The sequence below is a fragment of the Phocoena phocoena genome, chromosome 6, assembly GCF_963924675.1.
Source record: "Phocoena phocoena chromosome 6, mPhoPho1.1, whole genome shotgun sequence".
NCBI classification, from domain to species: domain Eukaryota; kingdom Metazoa; phylum Chordata; class Mammalia; order Artiodactyla; family Phocoenidae; genus Phocoena; species Phocoena phocoena.
The window spans coordinates 11,710,684-11,728,777 of NC_089224.1; the positions used below are offsets into that span (position 1 = coordinate 11,710,684).

Here is an 18,094-nt window from a genome sequence, read left to right on the forward strand (position 1 = left end):
AAAATGCAGAGAAAAATGACTTCCTTCTGCTTGGAGCAAGAAAGCCACGAAGGGCTTTATGTTCCTAGGGCGAAGCTCACGATAGCAGGCTCCTTCCTTTCCCCTTCTGCTACACGGGCAGACAGGAAGTGAGGGTCTAAGAAAGTGCAAAAACAGGTGGAAAAGGCAACAAGAGGCCTTCTTTTTAAATGACTTGAACCGAACATAAGAGGCGTCTCTGAAAAATATTCTGTTAAAAATAACACTATTATGTCAAATGTTTGGATTCACTAATAACCTACAAGGAAAGGCTCTGGATGCCAAGCTGACATTTAGAAGGGATGAAGAATGTGATAGGTCCATTAGGACAGAATCAGGAGGACTTCAGGAACTTCTTTGAAAAACTCTTCCTACCAAAGTATCTCTTAAAGTAATGACTGATTTGTTTGTGTGGCGTGTAGTGTCTGCCTCAGAGCGAGTCACTTCAGCATGACTAGTGAGGTTTTATTCTCACACAGGGCGATGGGTTTGGGGTGTTCATTTCACCATAATGCTCCATAACTCACATTAGTGAGTCCCAACGGGCGCCGTTGGCATTTGGGGCCAGATGATTCTTTGTTGTGTGGTGCTATTCAGCACCCATGGCTGCAGCCCACTGAATGCCTTGCCCCTGGCCCTGGTCATCCTGACAATGATGACAACGTGACTAGCAAAATAAAGTAGGCCCGTACACGTTTCCAAACACCACTTTCCAGGAGATGTGGAACAGCCCCCAGGGAGAACCACCAACTCGTCTATTTGGTACCTATTTTCTTCTGCATATACCAAGAATTACACAAGAAAACCTCTCAATGATTCTTACCTACGCATTCAACAATTACATACTGGGCACATTCCCCGTATCAGGCCCCCTTCTAGGTGCTATGGATACAGCAGAGAATGAGACAAAGTCCTGGCCCCGGAGAGCTCCCATCCTACTGCAAGGACAGATACCAAAGGAGTATATGTTTTGTATCAAGAGCCTGAAATGTGTCTATATCTTGGCCTTAGTTCTATGCCTGGAAGCATGCTGTGGACTGAATGTTGGTGTCACCCCCAAATTCATATGCTGAAGCCCTAATACTCAATGTGATGGTATCTAGAAGTGAAGCCTTTGAGAGGTGATTACGTCATGAGAGTGGAGCCCTCATGAATAAGATTAGTGCCCTTATAAGAAGAGACACAAGAGCGATGAGCTCTCTCTCTCTGCCATGTGAGGACAGCAAGAAATAGCCATCTGCAAGCCAGGAAGAGGGCTCGCACCAGAACCCAGCCATCCTGGCACCCTGATCTTGGACTTCCAGCCTCCAGAACTAGGAGAAATAAATTTCTCTTGTTTAAGCCCCCAGGCCCGTGACATTTTGTTATGGCAGGCAAAGCATAAATTGAAGAAACGATTTAAAATACAGAAATACTCTGTATACAAAGAAACTCACTGTAGCAATTTCAAAAACAGCAAAAGCCCCACAATAGACAACCAATCCAAATAGTTTGAAAAGGACCATGAAAATGATGGGGGGACCACACAGGGTTTATGTGCTAGTTTGTAAAATTGTATAAAGAGCTTGTTAACTCCCTGTTACAATTAGTGGGAGTTGTAGTATATAAAATCATATACAAGGCATGATAGGGATAGAAGTAGAAATAAACAAGTCTAGAATGAAACATATCACAATGTTAACAGTGTTGCTGCTTTGGTTTCCTCATTTGTAAAATGTAAACATTTTCCTGTTTCATAGGGTTCTTGTGAGGATTTAATGAAATGATATAAGTAAAGAGGTCAGCAAAATGCCTTGCCCATAATAGTGCTAAATAAAATGCTATTATTATTATTGTTATTGAGTGAACACGTATTCATTCTACATATTGTTGGATTCAATTTTCTAATATTTTGTTGAGGATTTTTGCATATACATTCATGAGAGATAATGATTTATAGTTTTCCTCTCATGTTTGTCTCTCATGTATTTATTTTATACTTGTAAAAAAATCTCTTCAAAAATAAATGTCTAAGTTTAGCTATTGTATGGGGCTTGGTTTCGCAGATTAGGCATAACAAATCCACAGTTAAATGACAGGAGAAGATACAAGCTTGCAACTTGAGACAAATGCCATAAGCTTATGCCCACGAGCTTGGTTCACGTGCTACCCAGTGGAGACCTCCTCCCCTGCTTATAGGCTCAGCTTTTAAGAGATGAATAAACTCCTTGTAAAATATAAAACTCTAGAATTAAAATGCTGGGAATTCCCTGGCGGTCCCATGGTTAGGACACCGCCCTTCCACTGCAGGGGGCAAGGGTTCGATCCCTGGTCGGGGAACTAAGATCCCGAGTGCTGCACGGTGCGGCCAATAAATAAATAAGTAAATAAAATAAAAATGCTGACTAGACAGTAAATGTCACAGGGCTAGAGAAAAAGAATGGCCCAGATTCACTCAGGTCTTGATGGAAGTTAAGCTGAATGGCTATTTTGCCTTCCAGATCCTAGAAGCTCATATGTGAGAGCAAACCTCACTGATGCAGCCATAAGAATAAAATCTACAACTCCACAGATATTCAACTATTCAGACTTTAATAAGCTCATAAAACTTAGACCAGAATTTTAGAGCCTTACGTAAATTTAGAGATCTCTTAATTTGATTCTGATTTTAAATGAAGATACTGAGACCCAAGGAGGGCAAGTGACTTGCCCAGGAGTATACAGGAAATTCTATTTGAAACCAGCTGAAATTCTATTAACCCTCCTACACTTTATCATTTATGAAGGCTGAACTTCCTTCCAGTCAACTTCCTATTTGGTCTTTATATCAAGTGATGTAGGAGGTTCCTAGTCTCATTTGTGCTCTGTAGGCTCAGCTCTTCCGCTTGTTCATTCATTCATTATACAGACATCTACTGAGCGCCTACTTTGTGTTAGGCTATAAGTAGGCACTGGCGGGATAATGGTGAGCAATATATAATCCCTGCTTTCCAGGGGGCCACCTCCGTTTAGAGACTGACAAGAGGCAATTACGATACAACCTGTCAAGTGCTTGAATGAGGGAAACGGGAGCACAATGTACCACCTCCAAGCCCCTGATGCCCACCTACACTCCTCGTCTTCAATTCCGCCCCATCAAGCCTGCTCCTGTCATCCTTTCACAGACCCTCCAAGACTCTGAGTATCTATCTTGTGAGTTCTCAGATCCTCTACCATGACTTCTTATCCTAGGGTTCCGTCCCACCTGGGGGATGGTTGAGAATCCTTCCCGGGGGCATGTGAGCCAGGCAGGCATCCTGCAGGCAGAAGTGGGTACTTCAGGGCAGCGGCCAGTCCCAGCACCCCTGAGCTTCTGATTCAGTGAATTTGGATGCAACTTGGACAACTGATACATTTCAACCCCCCTGGTGACTTCAGATTGCTTGCCTCATCTGGGAAGACTGTAGCAGTGGTTATATGAACCCCTCTGCCCACACCCCATTCACAGCACCTCTTGACATTTAATGCCACTGACCCCAGACACCGCCCCCTGTACACACCAGGTCAGCCTGAAGCTCCCTCTCCCTTACTGGAATCTGGAGTTGAGACGTGGAATTCTAACCAGTCTCTGCGGGCTTCATAACTGGAATCCATCTATCCATCCATCCATCATTAAATAACTACTCATTAATTAATTCAGCAAACTGGGGAAACAAAACGTCCCTCTCTCATGGAGCTTATTTTCTCTTGGGGGTTAACAATAAACAGATAAGCATAATAATATCTCAGGTTCTGATAAGTGCCAGGAAGACAAACAAAACAGGTAAGGGCACAAGAATGATGCCAGGGGAGGGGTCGGGTGGGGTTGCTGTTTTACATGGAGTGGCCAGCAAAGTCCTCTCTGATAAGGCGGCGTTTGAATGGATCCCTGAAGGAAGTCAGGGCGAGAGGGGTGGCCTCGTGGGGGAAGACCCTTCCAGGCAAAGGGACCAGATTGCACAGAGACCCCGAGGTGGGCATCTACGAGGCCCTGTGTGCTTGGCACATCTGGGTGACTGTGAAGAGGCCAGTGGGGCTGAGGTGGGGAGGGAACGGAGGAAAGTGATGGGGGAAAAGGTCAGAAGGGCCAGGCCAGGGCTCGGCAAACTTTTTCTATAAACGGTCAGGAAGTAAATATTTTAGGCTTTGTGGGCCAGATGGTCTCTGCTGCAACTACTCAACTCTGCCCTTGTGCTCAAAAGCACCATAAACAATAGTAAACAACTGAGTGGGGTTTTGTCTCAATAAAGCTTTATTTACAAAAATGGGTGGTGGGCCGTATTTGGCCTGCAGGCCTTGCTTGCTGACCCCTGTTGCAGGCCAGGGTAAGGACTCTGGATCTTATTTTGGGCGAGGAAGGTAGTCATCAGAGAGTTTAAAGTAGAGCAGTGATATGCTCGAAGCTATACCTTAAATATATCCCTCCAACTGACCTGTGTTTTAAAAATTCACCATGGCCGCTACCTGTGGAATGGATCACAGGGGGATAAGGGCAGAGGCAGTTCGGAGGTGAATGCGTTATTCCAGGTAAGAGATGCTGACCGCCTGGACCAGGGAAGAGGCAACGGAAGTGGCGAGAAGGAAATGGTCAGAATCCGGATATGTTTTGCTGGTAGAGCAGACAGGATTTCCTGATGGATGAAGTACAGAGTGTGAGAGGAAGAAAGAATTCAAGGAAGACTCCTAGGTCGAAAGCCTGAGACACAATAACTGAAAGAAGAGAGCTGCAGTTAGTGGAGCTGGACAGACTGGAGGAGAAGCAGAGTTTCAGGCGAGGATTCTGAGCTGATTCTTCGCACGGAGGCTGGGCGGCCAGCAGAGATGGCAGGCAGGCAGGTGGACATGTGGCCGGGAGTTATGGGAGGAGGCTGGAGCCAGCGTTTCAGATTTGGGCACCAATGGGTAAAATGAGAATTTCAAGCTATGTGACTGGATGAGATCACCCGAGGAGTGACAAGGGACCAGCCTGTGGCGACATACAGCCTGTCAGTGTCACGGGAATCAGGCCAGGGAGGGGACAACCCACAGCCGGCCGGCAACTGAGAATCCCTGGAAAGGGCAAGGAAAAGTGATAAGCTTTCATCAGCCTGTGGTCGCTTTCCGACACTCAGCCTTGCGTCACTGTGGGTGTGCATACGTGTGCAAAATGCTCATACTCCCCTGTGTGCTGTGTACGTGTCTGTGTGCCCCTGAATGGGGGTGCCAGCAACTGCCATAGTGATCCCAACTGGTGGCTGTCGTGGCTTGAATGGTGGTCCCCAGAAGATGAGTCCAAGGCCTGGAACCTGTGAATGTGAACTCATTTGGAAAAAGAGTCTTTGCAGATGTCATTACGTTCAGGACCTCAAGATGAGATCATTCTGGACTATCTGACGGGCTCTTAAATCCAATGACAAGTGTCCTTATAAAAGACACACAGAGGAGAGATGCACAGAAGGAAGAGAAAGGAAGAGAAAGGAATGCGAAGACGAGGCTGAGATTGGAGTGATGCAGCCATAAGCCAAGGAAGCCTGGAGCCACCAAAAGCTGAAGGAAGCAAGGAAGGATTCCACCCGAAAGCCTTGGAGGGAGCCCAGTCCTGCGACCCCTTGATACAGTCTGGCCTTTGGCACTGCGAGAGAACACACTTCTGTTGTTTTAGGCCATGAGGATCATGGTAATTTGTTACAGCAGCCCTAGGAAACAAATAACAACAGCAACACGAATTCTGCTTTCTTCATATACCTAAGGGATAATTTTAAAAGAATTATATATACACTAATATGTATAAAATGGATAACGAATAAGAGCCTGCTGTATAAAAAAATAAATAAAACAGAATTCAAAAAAAAATGATTGAAGAGCAAAATAGTAAAAGTTAACATAACTTACTGTGAAAGCTTTCATTTGGATGTGCTAAAAGAGCCTGTACCTAACAAGGACATTCAGCAATGCTACTGCTGTTTAAAAATAGAAACGTAAGCATAGGCACCTGGCTGCTAATTTGTGGACGGAATGAATCTGGGCGCACAGTGAATAAAGGGGCCCAGGATGCTGCACGTCCGCCTCGAGCTTGCCTCTGCAGGTGTCAGGGCTGGGTGGGCGGGCCTGCTGCGCACATACAGGAAATGGGGACGGGGTACAGAAAGGAGGGGGTCCTTGTGAATGTGCCTCTTTTTATAGCACTGTGAGTGTCTCTGTGGTGTCGGTCCGTGGTTTCCTGGATGAAAACAGCCTCAGGTTTCCCAGGGCTGTTCTCATGTGTCGGGGGCTGGCCTTGTGTGGCTCCGTTATTCGCTTTAGGGTAACCTTTCTTTTAGCGACAGCAGCTTCCTGGGACGAGGAGTCACGAATTCCCTTCCTCGTGCACCTCAACCTCATGGTCTTGCCCGCGGAGACATGCGAAGAGGGCAGCGGGGATTGCTCTGGAAACAGAGGACGTGGGCCCACGAACTGTGGCCTGGAGACTCTCCTCTGACCACAAGCAGCTGCTACCCCTGTGTCTGCTCGGGCTGCTACAACAGGTGACCACAGACTGGGTGGCTTACATGACAACATTTATCCCTCAGTGTTCTAGAGGCTGAGAAGTCCAAGATCAAGGGGCCAGGAGACTGGGTTCTTGGTGGGCGCTCTCTTCCTGGTTTGCAGACAGCCACCCTCTGGCTGTGCCCTCACACAGCAGGGGAGAGAGCTCTGGTCTCTTCACCTTCCTCTCAGGACACTAAGCCATCGTGGGAGCCCAACTGTCATGACCTCAAGCCGACCTCCTAATACCATTGCATTGGGGGTTAGGGCTTCAACATACGGATTTTGGGGGGGGGGATCGGGGGGAACACACATTCAATCCATAACACCCTGTGTCTGGTTAAGTGATGGGTTTAAACTTGAAAGTAACTGGGATGAATGTCTGATGAGTCTAGGGCAGGGACAGTGGGTCGCAGTATCTGAAATCTCCTTATCTGGGAATATTCTGGAATGTATTGTATGACCGCCGAATCTACAGGGAAGGCAGTTAGTCCAGGCATGTGTAGAGCAGGCTGCCTTTGGGACTGGACTGTGCTCTCCTCACACACCAGGTGAGCGGCACCTGCTGGCCATCCCACAGCCTGGAATCCCTGCTGTAGAGCGGAGGGGACACCACTGGACCAGCGGGAAGGGCACAGGATGGCTCCGTCTCTAACCCTCCCAGGGATGTAAATGTGGGTGCTAAGTGGGGTGATGCTTCGGGACAAAACAAAGGTGGGTCTTGATCGTGGCTTTTCAGCACGATAGAGGCTGGCCGAGGGAGAGGGTTTTTGAACGTGGGTGCTCTGCTGGCATCCTTGGAAGCACACCATATCACACACAACTGCCTCATTTTCTGCTTAAGGCCCTCCTGTATGAGACACAGATGGTCCACTGATGGATACAGATGGGCCCATGCAGGGGGTGGGTCAGCTGGGGTCAGCAGGGGAGGGAAAAACACCACGAGCCAGCAAGTCAGTGTGCCAGGCAGAGAGGAGTGAGAACGGCAATTAGCAGTAGGTGACCATTTATCCTCCGAATCATGACGCTCTTGAGATTGGCAGGGGCACTGTTCATAGTCATCCCTGAACAGTGTGTGTAAACTAGGACTGTCTGATACAACTGGGACATATGGTCAACCTACCCCGAAGAGAGTAAGAGAGGAGATGGGAAAAGGAGCAGGGAGAGGGAGAGAGAGAGAGAGAAATGAAGGAGAGGCTGTAAGAGTCAAAGAGAGACGTCCTGTGTGGGCACGTCTGCGTGGCACTCTGCTGGTTGTTTACAAAGTGTTATCTTAACCCCTTTCCCAGACAAGCAAATGTTAGAAAAATACATAATGATAGAAGACTCCACTTGCTCCAGAGCTCCAGAGCTCCCAAACAAACACAATTTCCTATGAATATCAAACAAAGGGGAAACGGAAAATCAAGACGAACAAAATCCATTTCTCATTCGGCACGTTGCTCCCTTCCCTCCAACACCTGTCTAATTTCTGTTGGGTCCTAAGCACAAGGGCCAGAGCTTACTTACATAGCTTTTAACAACCCAGAGAAAGCATCTGAGGAGATTACATTTGTATAGAAAGAAGCTGAGAGTAAAAAGGAAAACATGAAATCAGCAAGGATGCATGGAGTAACCATGTTTTGGAAATGTTTTACCACATGGACTGTGCCAGGGCGATTCTCCGTTGCTTCCATTCGATCAGACACAGCTGTACGGAGGTGTCAGAGTTTTAGGAGTGTTCTTATGGAAGGACAAGTGCTTGGCCAGCTTGAAAGGGATGGCAGTACTTTGACACAGAGAAGATGGTGAAAGAAGATAGAGAGCTGGAAGTAGAAAAATCCATTAGAGGATGCAAACCCAGCTAGGCAAGGAGACTGCAAGAAATGCTCTGTGGAAGCAGCGGGTGGGAGGGGCCGGTCCAGGAGATTCTCAGGCAGGGAAGCTGGTCTGGACCTACACGACCGGACACAGCGTCTACAAACAGGCCCAGAATAGCAAAGCAGTTCCTTGATGTCTGGACCAAGCTCTTTTGTCTTCTGTGCTCTCACAGAATCTCTGCCTTCTTGTCAGAGCTCTTGCCTCCATTTGTAAAGGTTTATTCATTAGTGGGGGTCAATGTCATTCATTAGTGTGAGCCCTTGAACTCAAAACCCATTGAAAGCAGGGAGTGCCTCTGGGTTTTGGGATTTGATGATACTTCCAGGTCATAACCAGCCTGGTGTCAGGTACTTTTCCCCACGGTATACATGTAACTCCAAGGTCCACATCCCAGAATTGTTTGTATTCTGTTTTTACAGCTTTGTTTAAAGCCCAAGCTCTCTTAATGACCTTGGACTCAATTTTATATGACACGGAACTAAGTTTCTGAAGAGCCTGAAATGCATCTTGTCAATGAACCATGCATACATAAGCACAGCTTCTGGGAGGAATCATATTAATGGATTCAATCTGTCCAAACTCTTCAAACAGGTTGGGTAAATCTTGCTGCATTGCCGTCTTGTCTACCCACAGAGTAGTACTACATACACTTAATGTTTTAGATCTAATTGGAGGCAATCCCTTCTTCTGTCGTTCTCTCTCCCTTTCTCTAGCTCTTCTTTCACTTGAGTAGGAGCGTGATGATTTCCCTTTTCTTTCTCCAGAGCGTTCTTTCTCCCTTTCAACACATACTTGTGAAATGGATGGTGAAATTATTCAGGATTCCTCCATTAATGAACTGACCCATAGCCATGGCTCTAACCACCACCCAGAGGCTGAGAAGGTTCAGATGTCTCTCTCCAGCCCAGTTCTTTCCTCCAGAATGATATATCAAAAAGCCTACTCAACATTTTCACATATTTAAAGTAACGTGAAAATGTTAGAGCATCCCAATTGCACTTGACAGGTCCGAAACTGAACCTGTGAGTTCCCCACTCCCCAACCAGTTTCTCCTAAGTGTTCTTCGTCTTGGGGAGTGGGACTTTCTCCACCTGAACTAGGGTTGCTGTTCTTTTTTCCATTTTTTTTTTTTTTTTTTTTTTTTTTTTTTGGCCATGCCGTGTGGCTTGAAGTATCTTAGTTCCCCGACCACGGATCAAACCCGGGCCCTCGGCAGTGAAAGCGTGCAGTCCTAATGACTGGACTTCCAGGGAATTCCTAGGGCTGTTGTTCTTGACACCTCCCTCTTCTTTATTCCTGCATCTCTGGTCCATCAGCAAAACCTTTCATTTTCCTCTCTTAAATTTTCTAGATTACAATCTAATTACAAATTTTCTCTCCATAGACCATGGTGGTTAAGAGTGCAGGCTCTGGAGGTGAATTGCCTGGGTCTGAAAACAGTCTCCACCACTTACTAGCAATTTGCTTAACTCTTCTGAGCCTTGTTTCCTTATATATAAAATGGAGATAATAATAGTATGTGCTTCATAGGGTTCTTCTGAGAAGTCGAGGAGATAATGCATATGATGTGCTTTCAAAACGGTAGCTGCTATTATCACCACCACCACCACCATAAGCGGCACCACCATCATCATCGTCACTACACCATCATCACAACCCTAATCTAAGCTATCATCATCTCTTATCTGGATCACTCCAATAGCCACCTAACATCTCCTCACATCCATTCTTGCCTTCTCCAGTCTATTTTCCACTATGTAACCCAAGTGACCTTTTAAAAATGCAATCTCATATCACTCGCATGTTTAAACTATAGCAGTGGCTTCCCACGGAAGATGGGGTAAAATCCAAAATCAATAGCATGGTCTAACTAGTCAACTTTGGACATCCTTTAGCCTCAAACCTGACATGTGTGTTGGTCACTTCAGGATCTTAGCACGTGCTATTTCCTCTGCCGGTAACACTGTTCCTCTTGCCTTTTCCTCCTTCCTTCCCTTCATGAGCAAAACCTTTCCGAAATGGTAACATTCACTGTCTCCACTCTCCGACTGACTGCACGATGGCTTCTGCCCCCATCTCTTCACTGAAACTGCCCAGTAAAAGATCATCATAGCACCTGTTGCTGAAGTCAATGAACCTATTTTTAGCCTTATCTGATTTGAGCTTTCTGAGTGTCTGAGCTGTTAACCACTCTTTCCTCAAAGTTTCCTCTGCTTCTGTCTCCTTCCTGTTCTCTCAGTTCTTTTCACCTGTCTCTGGATGACTCTTCTTTCTCCCTTCATTTGCCCCTCTTTACCAGCCACTTCGAGGTTGGTTTCCCAAGGTTTCCTGACTGGAACTCCTTCTCCTGCTCTGCTCATTCTCCATGGGTGATCCTACCTATTCGCATGGTATCCATTGCAGAATGACTCCCAAATCCTCGCCTCTAGGTCCTTTCTCCCTCCTCAGCTCCAGGCCCACATTCCTCTACGAGTGTGTTTCGTAAACACTTCAGACACAACACATGTAAAGCTGAAATCTCACAACACCCTTCCTTTCTCTGTTGGTATCTCAATGAATGGCATCAACACCCATTCAGCTGCCCAAGCAAAAGCTTGAGTCATCCTTGTCTTCCTCCTTTCTCTTCCTCCCTACGTCTAGTTAATCATCAACTTCTGTTGACTCTGCCTATTTAGATGCGCTCAGATCTGTTGACTTGTCTTTGTTCCCAATGCCACTTCCCTAGTTCATCATTTCCCGCCCACACTACGGCCACAGCTTCCTAATCCATCTCCCTTTCACCAGCTTTTCCTCTCTCCTACCCTTTTTGTACTTTGGTCAGAGTTTAGGAAAAACGGATCCCTAAATGATTTCCTAGAGAGCTGGTTGTCCAACTTTTAAGAGAAGGGTTTCTTAGGCAAATAAGGAATGGCTGACTTAAGAAAACATCACCCTCTGTGGCTCTTTCTTGGTGACCCACCATGCATGACAGCATATTTAAGATTCTGAGAAGTGCTGTCACAAAGGAATTGGTTCAGGATTGCTTAACCAAGCATTTCCCAAACTTCTTTGACCATAAAAACCCTTCTCCAGCATGCATGTCTTAACATCTTGCAGGACACTACATACTGTTTCAAAATACAAATCTGATCATCTTACTTTATTTGAAAATATGACAGATAAGTGGATAAACACTGAAAGAAGATGATTTGAACTTTATTCTATGGGTGATTAGAGACCCTTGGAGATTCTTGAGCAGGGTAATGACCCACACAGTCAATAGCTTCCAATGATTGAGCTCCTGCCATATGCTGGACGCTTCCCATCTATCACCTCTGATCCTTACAACAAGGTTACGGGTGGGCATAATCCCCAAGTGAAGGGACTGAGCCAGGTTAGTTGTGTTGGGTCTAAGGCCATAAACCCAGCAAGGGTGGAGCAGTATCGGGCTCAAAGTCTAGGTGATTTGAAAGCCATGACTGTTTGCAATAAGCAGGTGACATGTTGCCTATAGGACAGATTGGAAACAGGCAGAACCACAAGGCTGGGACATAAACGCCTAGAAGGCTATCGCTTCTTTCTTTGTTCTTTTTCCACCTCTGTTCTCACACCCCTCCAGGTAATGCCTCAAGAGCTAGCCATTCTTCTTAAGCTTGGGTCTCACTGCCCTTTCTGTAGGCTATTGTATTTTTTCCCCTTAGACACCTAGCAAGACATCAGACAGCTCCAGGAAAGCTTCTCCCCTGTTTAAAAGCTGTGTGTTTCTAATACCTGTCCAAGTACAAATTCCTTAGCTTGATATGCTAGGCCCTCCCTTATTGGCCATCAAATTTCCTTTCTGATCTTGACTTTAGATACTTTTCTAAATATAACCCATGCTCCAGCCTCCCTGGAGGCTCCCATGAGCAGCCTCCCTGCCTTTGTTCTTGCTGTCCCTTCCTCTTGGAAAGCCCCCTGCTCTCCTCAGCACTGCCTCTTCCAATCTACCAATCCTTTAGGGTCCCTTTGCACCATAATGCCACAGAACATGCTCTAATCTGGTCTAACCAGATGCTCTTTGGGTTTCAGCACAAAAAAGCAGGGAGGTGCTCCGAACATGGGAATCAGGTTGCCTTCTGAAAATTAAACTCGAAAATCCCACGGTAGATGGCATCAGCTATCTGCAAAGATGATACAGCCAAAGGAAGACTCAAGAAGTAGATAGTTAAGGAGACATGAAAACATCCTCCTGGAGGAAGGTGCCTAGGGCTTGCTCTCGGGACACAACTGTACCTACAGATCTGGAACCATAAGATGCAAACAAGGCCCTAATCAAATCAGTTATAGGAAACAGGGAAGAACCAAACCATAATCAGTTGTGACAACTGGCTAAGACAGTGACCTAATCAATTACATTCTGCTCGGGTGTACTGAAGTACAGCGTGTGCTGTTACAGACTGAAGGCAGCCAAAGGGACAGACGTGGAGAGGCTGCTGCCAGCACCGAGCAGAAAAGACGCTGACTGAGTTTGGGGGATGCTGACTTCCAGGACACGGAAGGGTTAGTGATGAGAGGATTGGAGATGGTTCATCCAGCTTTCTCAGACCTGCGGAGTTTTCCCAAGGTTCTCCTGCTTCCTTTGTTCAAATTACAAACCCACTAAGCAAACTCTGGAGAATCGATTTGGCTTTCTTTTGCATCATCAGAAAGGAATATTCTGAGAGTGGAAAGGGATATCCTCATTGTATCTACCTCGTGGCACTGTGGGGAGGATTCAATGAGATAATGTAAAGGGATTGAGTCAGGCATGTACATAGTAATTATTCAATAAACGTAGGCATTTAAAATCAATCAGTGTATTGTGACTCTGCTTCTGATGACAAGTTCTTACACGTTTGGCTAAAGAGAACTGGCTTCCTGGTGTCTAGGTGCCCTGATGACTGTGGGTACCTGGATTTGCAAAACAGATTCCGAGGCCCTGGGTGAAAGTGAGCCAGCTGAAGTACTGCCTCAGAAAGGGCCTGGCAACCATGTCCCTGGTCGAGGGCATCTCTAGTTCATTAGCATCCTCTAAACGCCTCACAGCTCCCTTCTGTAAGCACGCAGCGCATGTCCTAAACCACTTTTGTTCTATTTTCAATGCAATCACTTGTGTATTCCAATTCCATGAGAGTGTAAACCCTCTGAGGGTGGGGGGAGCTTACATCCCTTGCAGAGCCTCAAATGTCATAAATATTGAATGAGTTGAAATGAGATAAATCAAAGCTTGAGCAAACGATCTGGGGTTCAAACAAAGGCTACACAATCTGTGCCTCAGGCTGCAGAGCCCTGGAGAGGAGGCCTGGAGCCACAGGCTGAGAACATCCCTCCAGGGCCCCCAGCCCACGTGGTGGATACAGGAGAGCCTGCTAGGCTGAAGGAGGGATGCTCAGCTGCCCAGGAAGATGAGGGAGAGACAGACAAATGGACGGAGCAGGCAGCACCCACCACACTCACCCGAATCTCGGTCTGCACAGTGCATTTAACTAGTTTGAAGTTCTTCCCGGGGTTGAAGCTGTTGCTATAGAAGCAGACCTTGAGGATCCGCACGTCTTCCTTTTCCACGTCTACTGGCACTGCCACCATGGGCTCTGGGGGGCCTTCAGGCCGACGTAACGTGCCCACCTTCACTCGGCTCAGGGTCTCAGAAACCCCGGACATCCTCTCAGACGGCAGCTAGGACCGGCACATCGCAGTCCTGTGGAGACAGCAGAGGGACAACCCTGAAATGAGTGGTGTGGGCCCACACGCCTCATCCCCCTGGGACAGCACCCAACAAGCTCTGAGACCTGTGCAAAGCACACATCCACCCACTCCCGAAAACTCCCCTTAAAGGCATCCGGCTTCATGGATGGGGAAGCGGAAACACAAATAAAGGAGCAGTTTGCCTAAACGTCCAGGTATCGACCTGGACCCAGAGCTCGCAGGCTGTGAGCTCTCTGCTAGAAGCCCCCTCTCGCCAGCACTTTTCTCCTCCCACACTGGCTCCCAGGCAAGGGCCCCACACGTTGCAAACGCAGCTCTGAGAGGAGGCGGCCCCAGCCTGGTTCCAAGGCACAGCTGAGCAGAAAAAGCGAAGAGCGAGACAGTAGAAAATAGCAGGAGAGAAACAGGGACAAGGGGAGAGAAGCCGGGAAGGAATCGAAGTGGAGAATGGGTGGCCTGGAGGGCACTGGAATGGGAAAGATAGGGAAGGGTCCAGGTTGGGGGGCCAGCCTAGTAGCTGAGGGCTCCGCCCACCCGCACCTGTAGCCGCCAACCTGGGCTTTCAGGGCTTGAAGCCTCAGTCCCACAGGAAGTCATCTCCCAGAGCATCACGCACCGCATACAGAGGGACAGCACCCCGGCAGCCCAATCTGCGAGGTCTTTCTGCTGCAGGGCGAAGAGGTGGGGCTGGGCCTCCAGATCCAGCCCAGTTCTGATGACAGTTTGGTTGACATCTATATAGCCTGTAAGAATCCTAGGAGTCTTTAGATCACCCCAAATCTCAGCCAGATTGGTCCTGGCCTCTGGATCCCACAACAAACAGCTCTGTAGGGTTTATTCCCACTGGTCTAAAGCAGAGATACCCAAAGGAAGCAATGGAAGTTCTAGCTCCAGACTGGAGGTGTCGATCTTGGCTCCACATCAGGAGCCCCTGGGAAGCTGTCAAGAAAGTCTAAATGCAGACCCTGTGCCCAGAGATTGCCACTGAGGTTGTCCGTGGGAGGCCTGGCATTGGTATTTTTACGTTTCTAAGGATGTTTCTAACATCCAGGCTGGGTTGAGAACCTCTTCCAGACTAAGCTTAGCTCTCATATGGAACCCGCTCTTACAGAAGAATCTCTCCCTTCTAATAGGAGACTGTGATTTTAGGCGGACATTCCTCAGACTGGAAGTTGGGGGCTGAAGGACAGAGCTGGCAAAGTTAAAACACAAATGGGACAAATGAACTTATTTACAAAACAGAAATAGAGTCACAGATGTAGAAAACAAACTTATGGTTACCAAGAGGGAATGGGGGGGAGGGATAAACTGGGAGATTGGGATTGACATATACACACAACTACATATAAAACAGGTAACTATTAAGGACCTACCATATAGCACAGGGAACTCTACTCAATACTCTGTAATGACCTATATGGGAAAAGAATCTAAAAAAGACTGGATATATGTATATGTATAACTGATTCACTTATACACACAACTGCTGTGTGTTAGTACAGCAGAAACTAACACAACATTGTAAATCAACTAGACTCCAATAAAAATTACGTTAAAAATACAAATGTGGAGTCAAATATTTTAGATGTGGCAGCAAAGTCTATGTTCATTCAATCACACTGGCTGGGCACTAGAAGGGAGACATAGACAGTCACTAGCTGCAAGGAGTCATTCCTTTAAAAAGCCAGTGTGTATTATGAAGACATGAAAGAGATGCTATGAGGACAAGGAAAGAAGCAGGATGTGTCCTTTCCATCAGGGCAGGCAGACAAGGAGCAGAGCGCCAGCCTGAGTCCACCTGGGCAGGCAGAATTTGGGACAAGACAGATGGAGAAAAGACTACCCAGTCTGCTTTATTTTAGAGACTAGTATGTGTATTCTAGAAGCATCCATGCCTTTTTTCAATGTCTACTGGACCTGTCCCGTGTGCCAATCCTCTGCTATGTACTGGGTGTGTGTCTCGGTTTCCCCAGACCTTCAATAAGGAAACCAGGGAAGTAAAGGCAACCCCAGGAAACCTACCAGGGAGTGGGACATGTGGGACAGGGAAAGGAAGGCAGCCTGTTATCAACGGAGCGATCGCTTGGACAACTGCAGAGGAACCCTGCTGGGAGCCCTGGGAGCAAGGACAGAACACACACTGTACAGCCACTCCAGCCAGTGAGCGACAGAGCCACACCACTTCTTAACAGCCATCGTCTCAGCATTTCCAGCCAGTTCTGCACAAGGGCTGAGTGGACTCAGAGCCAGAGGAAGTCCCCAGGCAAAAAGAAGCAGATGCTGGCAGGTAAAAGTAAGCAGAATACTGAAATGGCAAGGTCCAAGGGGACATCAGAAGGGACCATGACAAATCTGCTATAGGATGTGAAAAAGAGGGAAGGATGTCTTGCCCCTAAAGAGCGTACACTCTAGTCATACAGACAAACCGCATATATATATATATATATATATATATATATATATATATATATATATATATAAAACCATCAATAACACACACACATCTGGTCCTAGATTCAGGATCTCCTATGTCTACTGAGCCAGGGGCCCCATGACCCCTGGGCATCTGTTTGTATAAACTAATTTCCAGGCAGGGGTCTCATGACACAGTTTTGTGAAACAGGCATCTGCGTAGGAAGGAAATGGAGTAGCATATGGTGTCTGTCCCCAGGGACTAGATCATGCCAATGGAAGCCAAAGGGCCTACACCCCAAAGACCATTTGGAAAATAGGGGTGCAAGCAGTGTCATCATGTTGGCCAGTGGGAACGTGGACTCAGAGCTGGAAGGAGGCCGTTATACCCACAACTGCAGGTCACACCGTGTGGCTTCTGGACATCCACAGTGAAGGGGATGGGGTGCCATTCAGAAGATACCCCCCAGCCCAGGCAGCATTCCCACCCAAAGGGTACTGGTGCTGGTGAGCACACAGAGACGCCCTGGGGACTCCCTGAAATACTAGGGGAGAGTTTGAAAGAGAACAGTTAAGTAGGAATAATATGTCAGTAAAATACAAGAGATCTGGCTGTTACGATCTTGGAAGCTCCACTTTCACCTGTGATGTGTGTCATTGGCTGAAGAGAAGAGTGAAGGAGAGAAGCCCTCTCTGAAAGGCAGAGCCCAGTATCAGAGGCAGAGCAAGTCAGAAAGCTTCGCCAGGACAGAGGTCAGGGCAGAGTCTGCAGGGAGAGGGGGTTAGGCCCCCACGGTGCTTTTAACCTTGCAGTTACAGCCAGTGGTGCAATGAGATGCGGTACTTTTAAACTTGAGGGGCCAAGAGGATGTAAACATGTAACGAGGATGTGGGGCAGCAGGAATGCTCAGTTATCGCTGGTGCAAACTTTGGAAGACAGTTGTATGGTTTCTTACAAAACTAAACAGACTCTTACATGATTTATCAGTCATGCTCCTTGGTATTTACCCAAAGGAGCTGAAAACTTATGTCCACACGAAAACCTGCACATGGATGTCTATAGCAACTTCATTCATAATTACCGAAACTTAGAAGCAATCAAGATGTCCTTCAGTAGGCGAACAGATAAATAAGCTGTGGTACATCCAGACAGCGGAATACTTTTTCGTTTGTTTAATAAACTTTTTATTTTAAACGAGTTTTAGATTTACAGAAAAGTTGCAAAGATAATACAGAGAGTTCTCATAGACCCCTCACTCAGTTTCCCCTATTCTTAACATCTTACCTTACTATGGGTACACCCAGACGACGGAATATGATTCGATGCCCAAAAGATATGCTCTAGCAAGCCATGAAAAGGCATGGAGGAACCTTAAATGCATATGACTGAGTGAAAGGAGCCAATCTGAAAAGGCTACAAACTGTATGGTTTCAACTATATGACATTCTGGAAAAGGCAAAACTATGGAGACAGTAAAAAGATCAGTGGTTGCCAGGGTTTGGGGGAAAGGAGAGATGAAGCGGAGGAGCATGGAGGATTTTGAGGGCAGTGAAAATACTCTCCATGATATTATAGGGATGGGTACATGTCATCATACAT

The 18,094-nt window shown here is 46.9% G+C and overlaps 1 protein-coding gene across 2 annotated transcripts in view; it reads right to left on the reverse strand.

Annotated features, from left to right (window-relative positions):
- Positions 1 to 18,094, reverse strand: part of PTK2B (protein tyrosine kinase 2 beta) — a 127,962-nt gene that overhangs the window by 48,428 nt on the left and 61,440 nt on the right. The window contains exon 2 of one of the 2 annotated variants that reach the window (XM_065879825.1): positions 13,834 to 14,074. In XM_065879825.1, the coding sequence (XP_065735897.1) occupies positions 13,834 to 14,037 (204 nt within the window). In that variant the 5' untranslated portion in view covers positions 14,038 to 14,074. Of the gene's footprint in view, positions 1 to 13,833; positions 14,075 to 18,094 lie in introns of those variants that run through there. The other variant, XM_065879826.1, reaches the window with a different exon arrangement.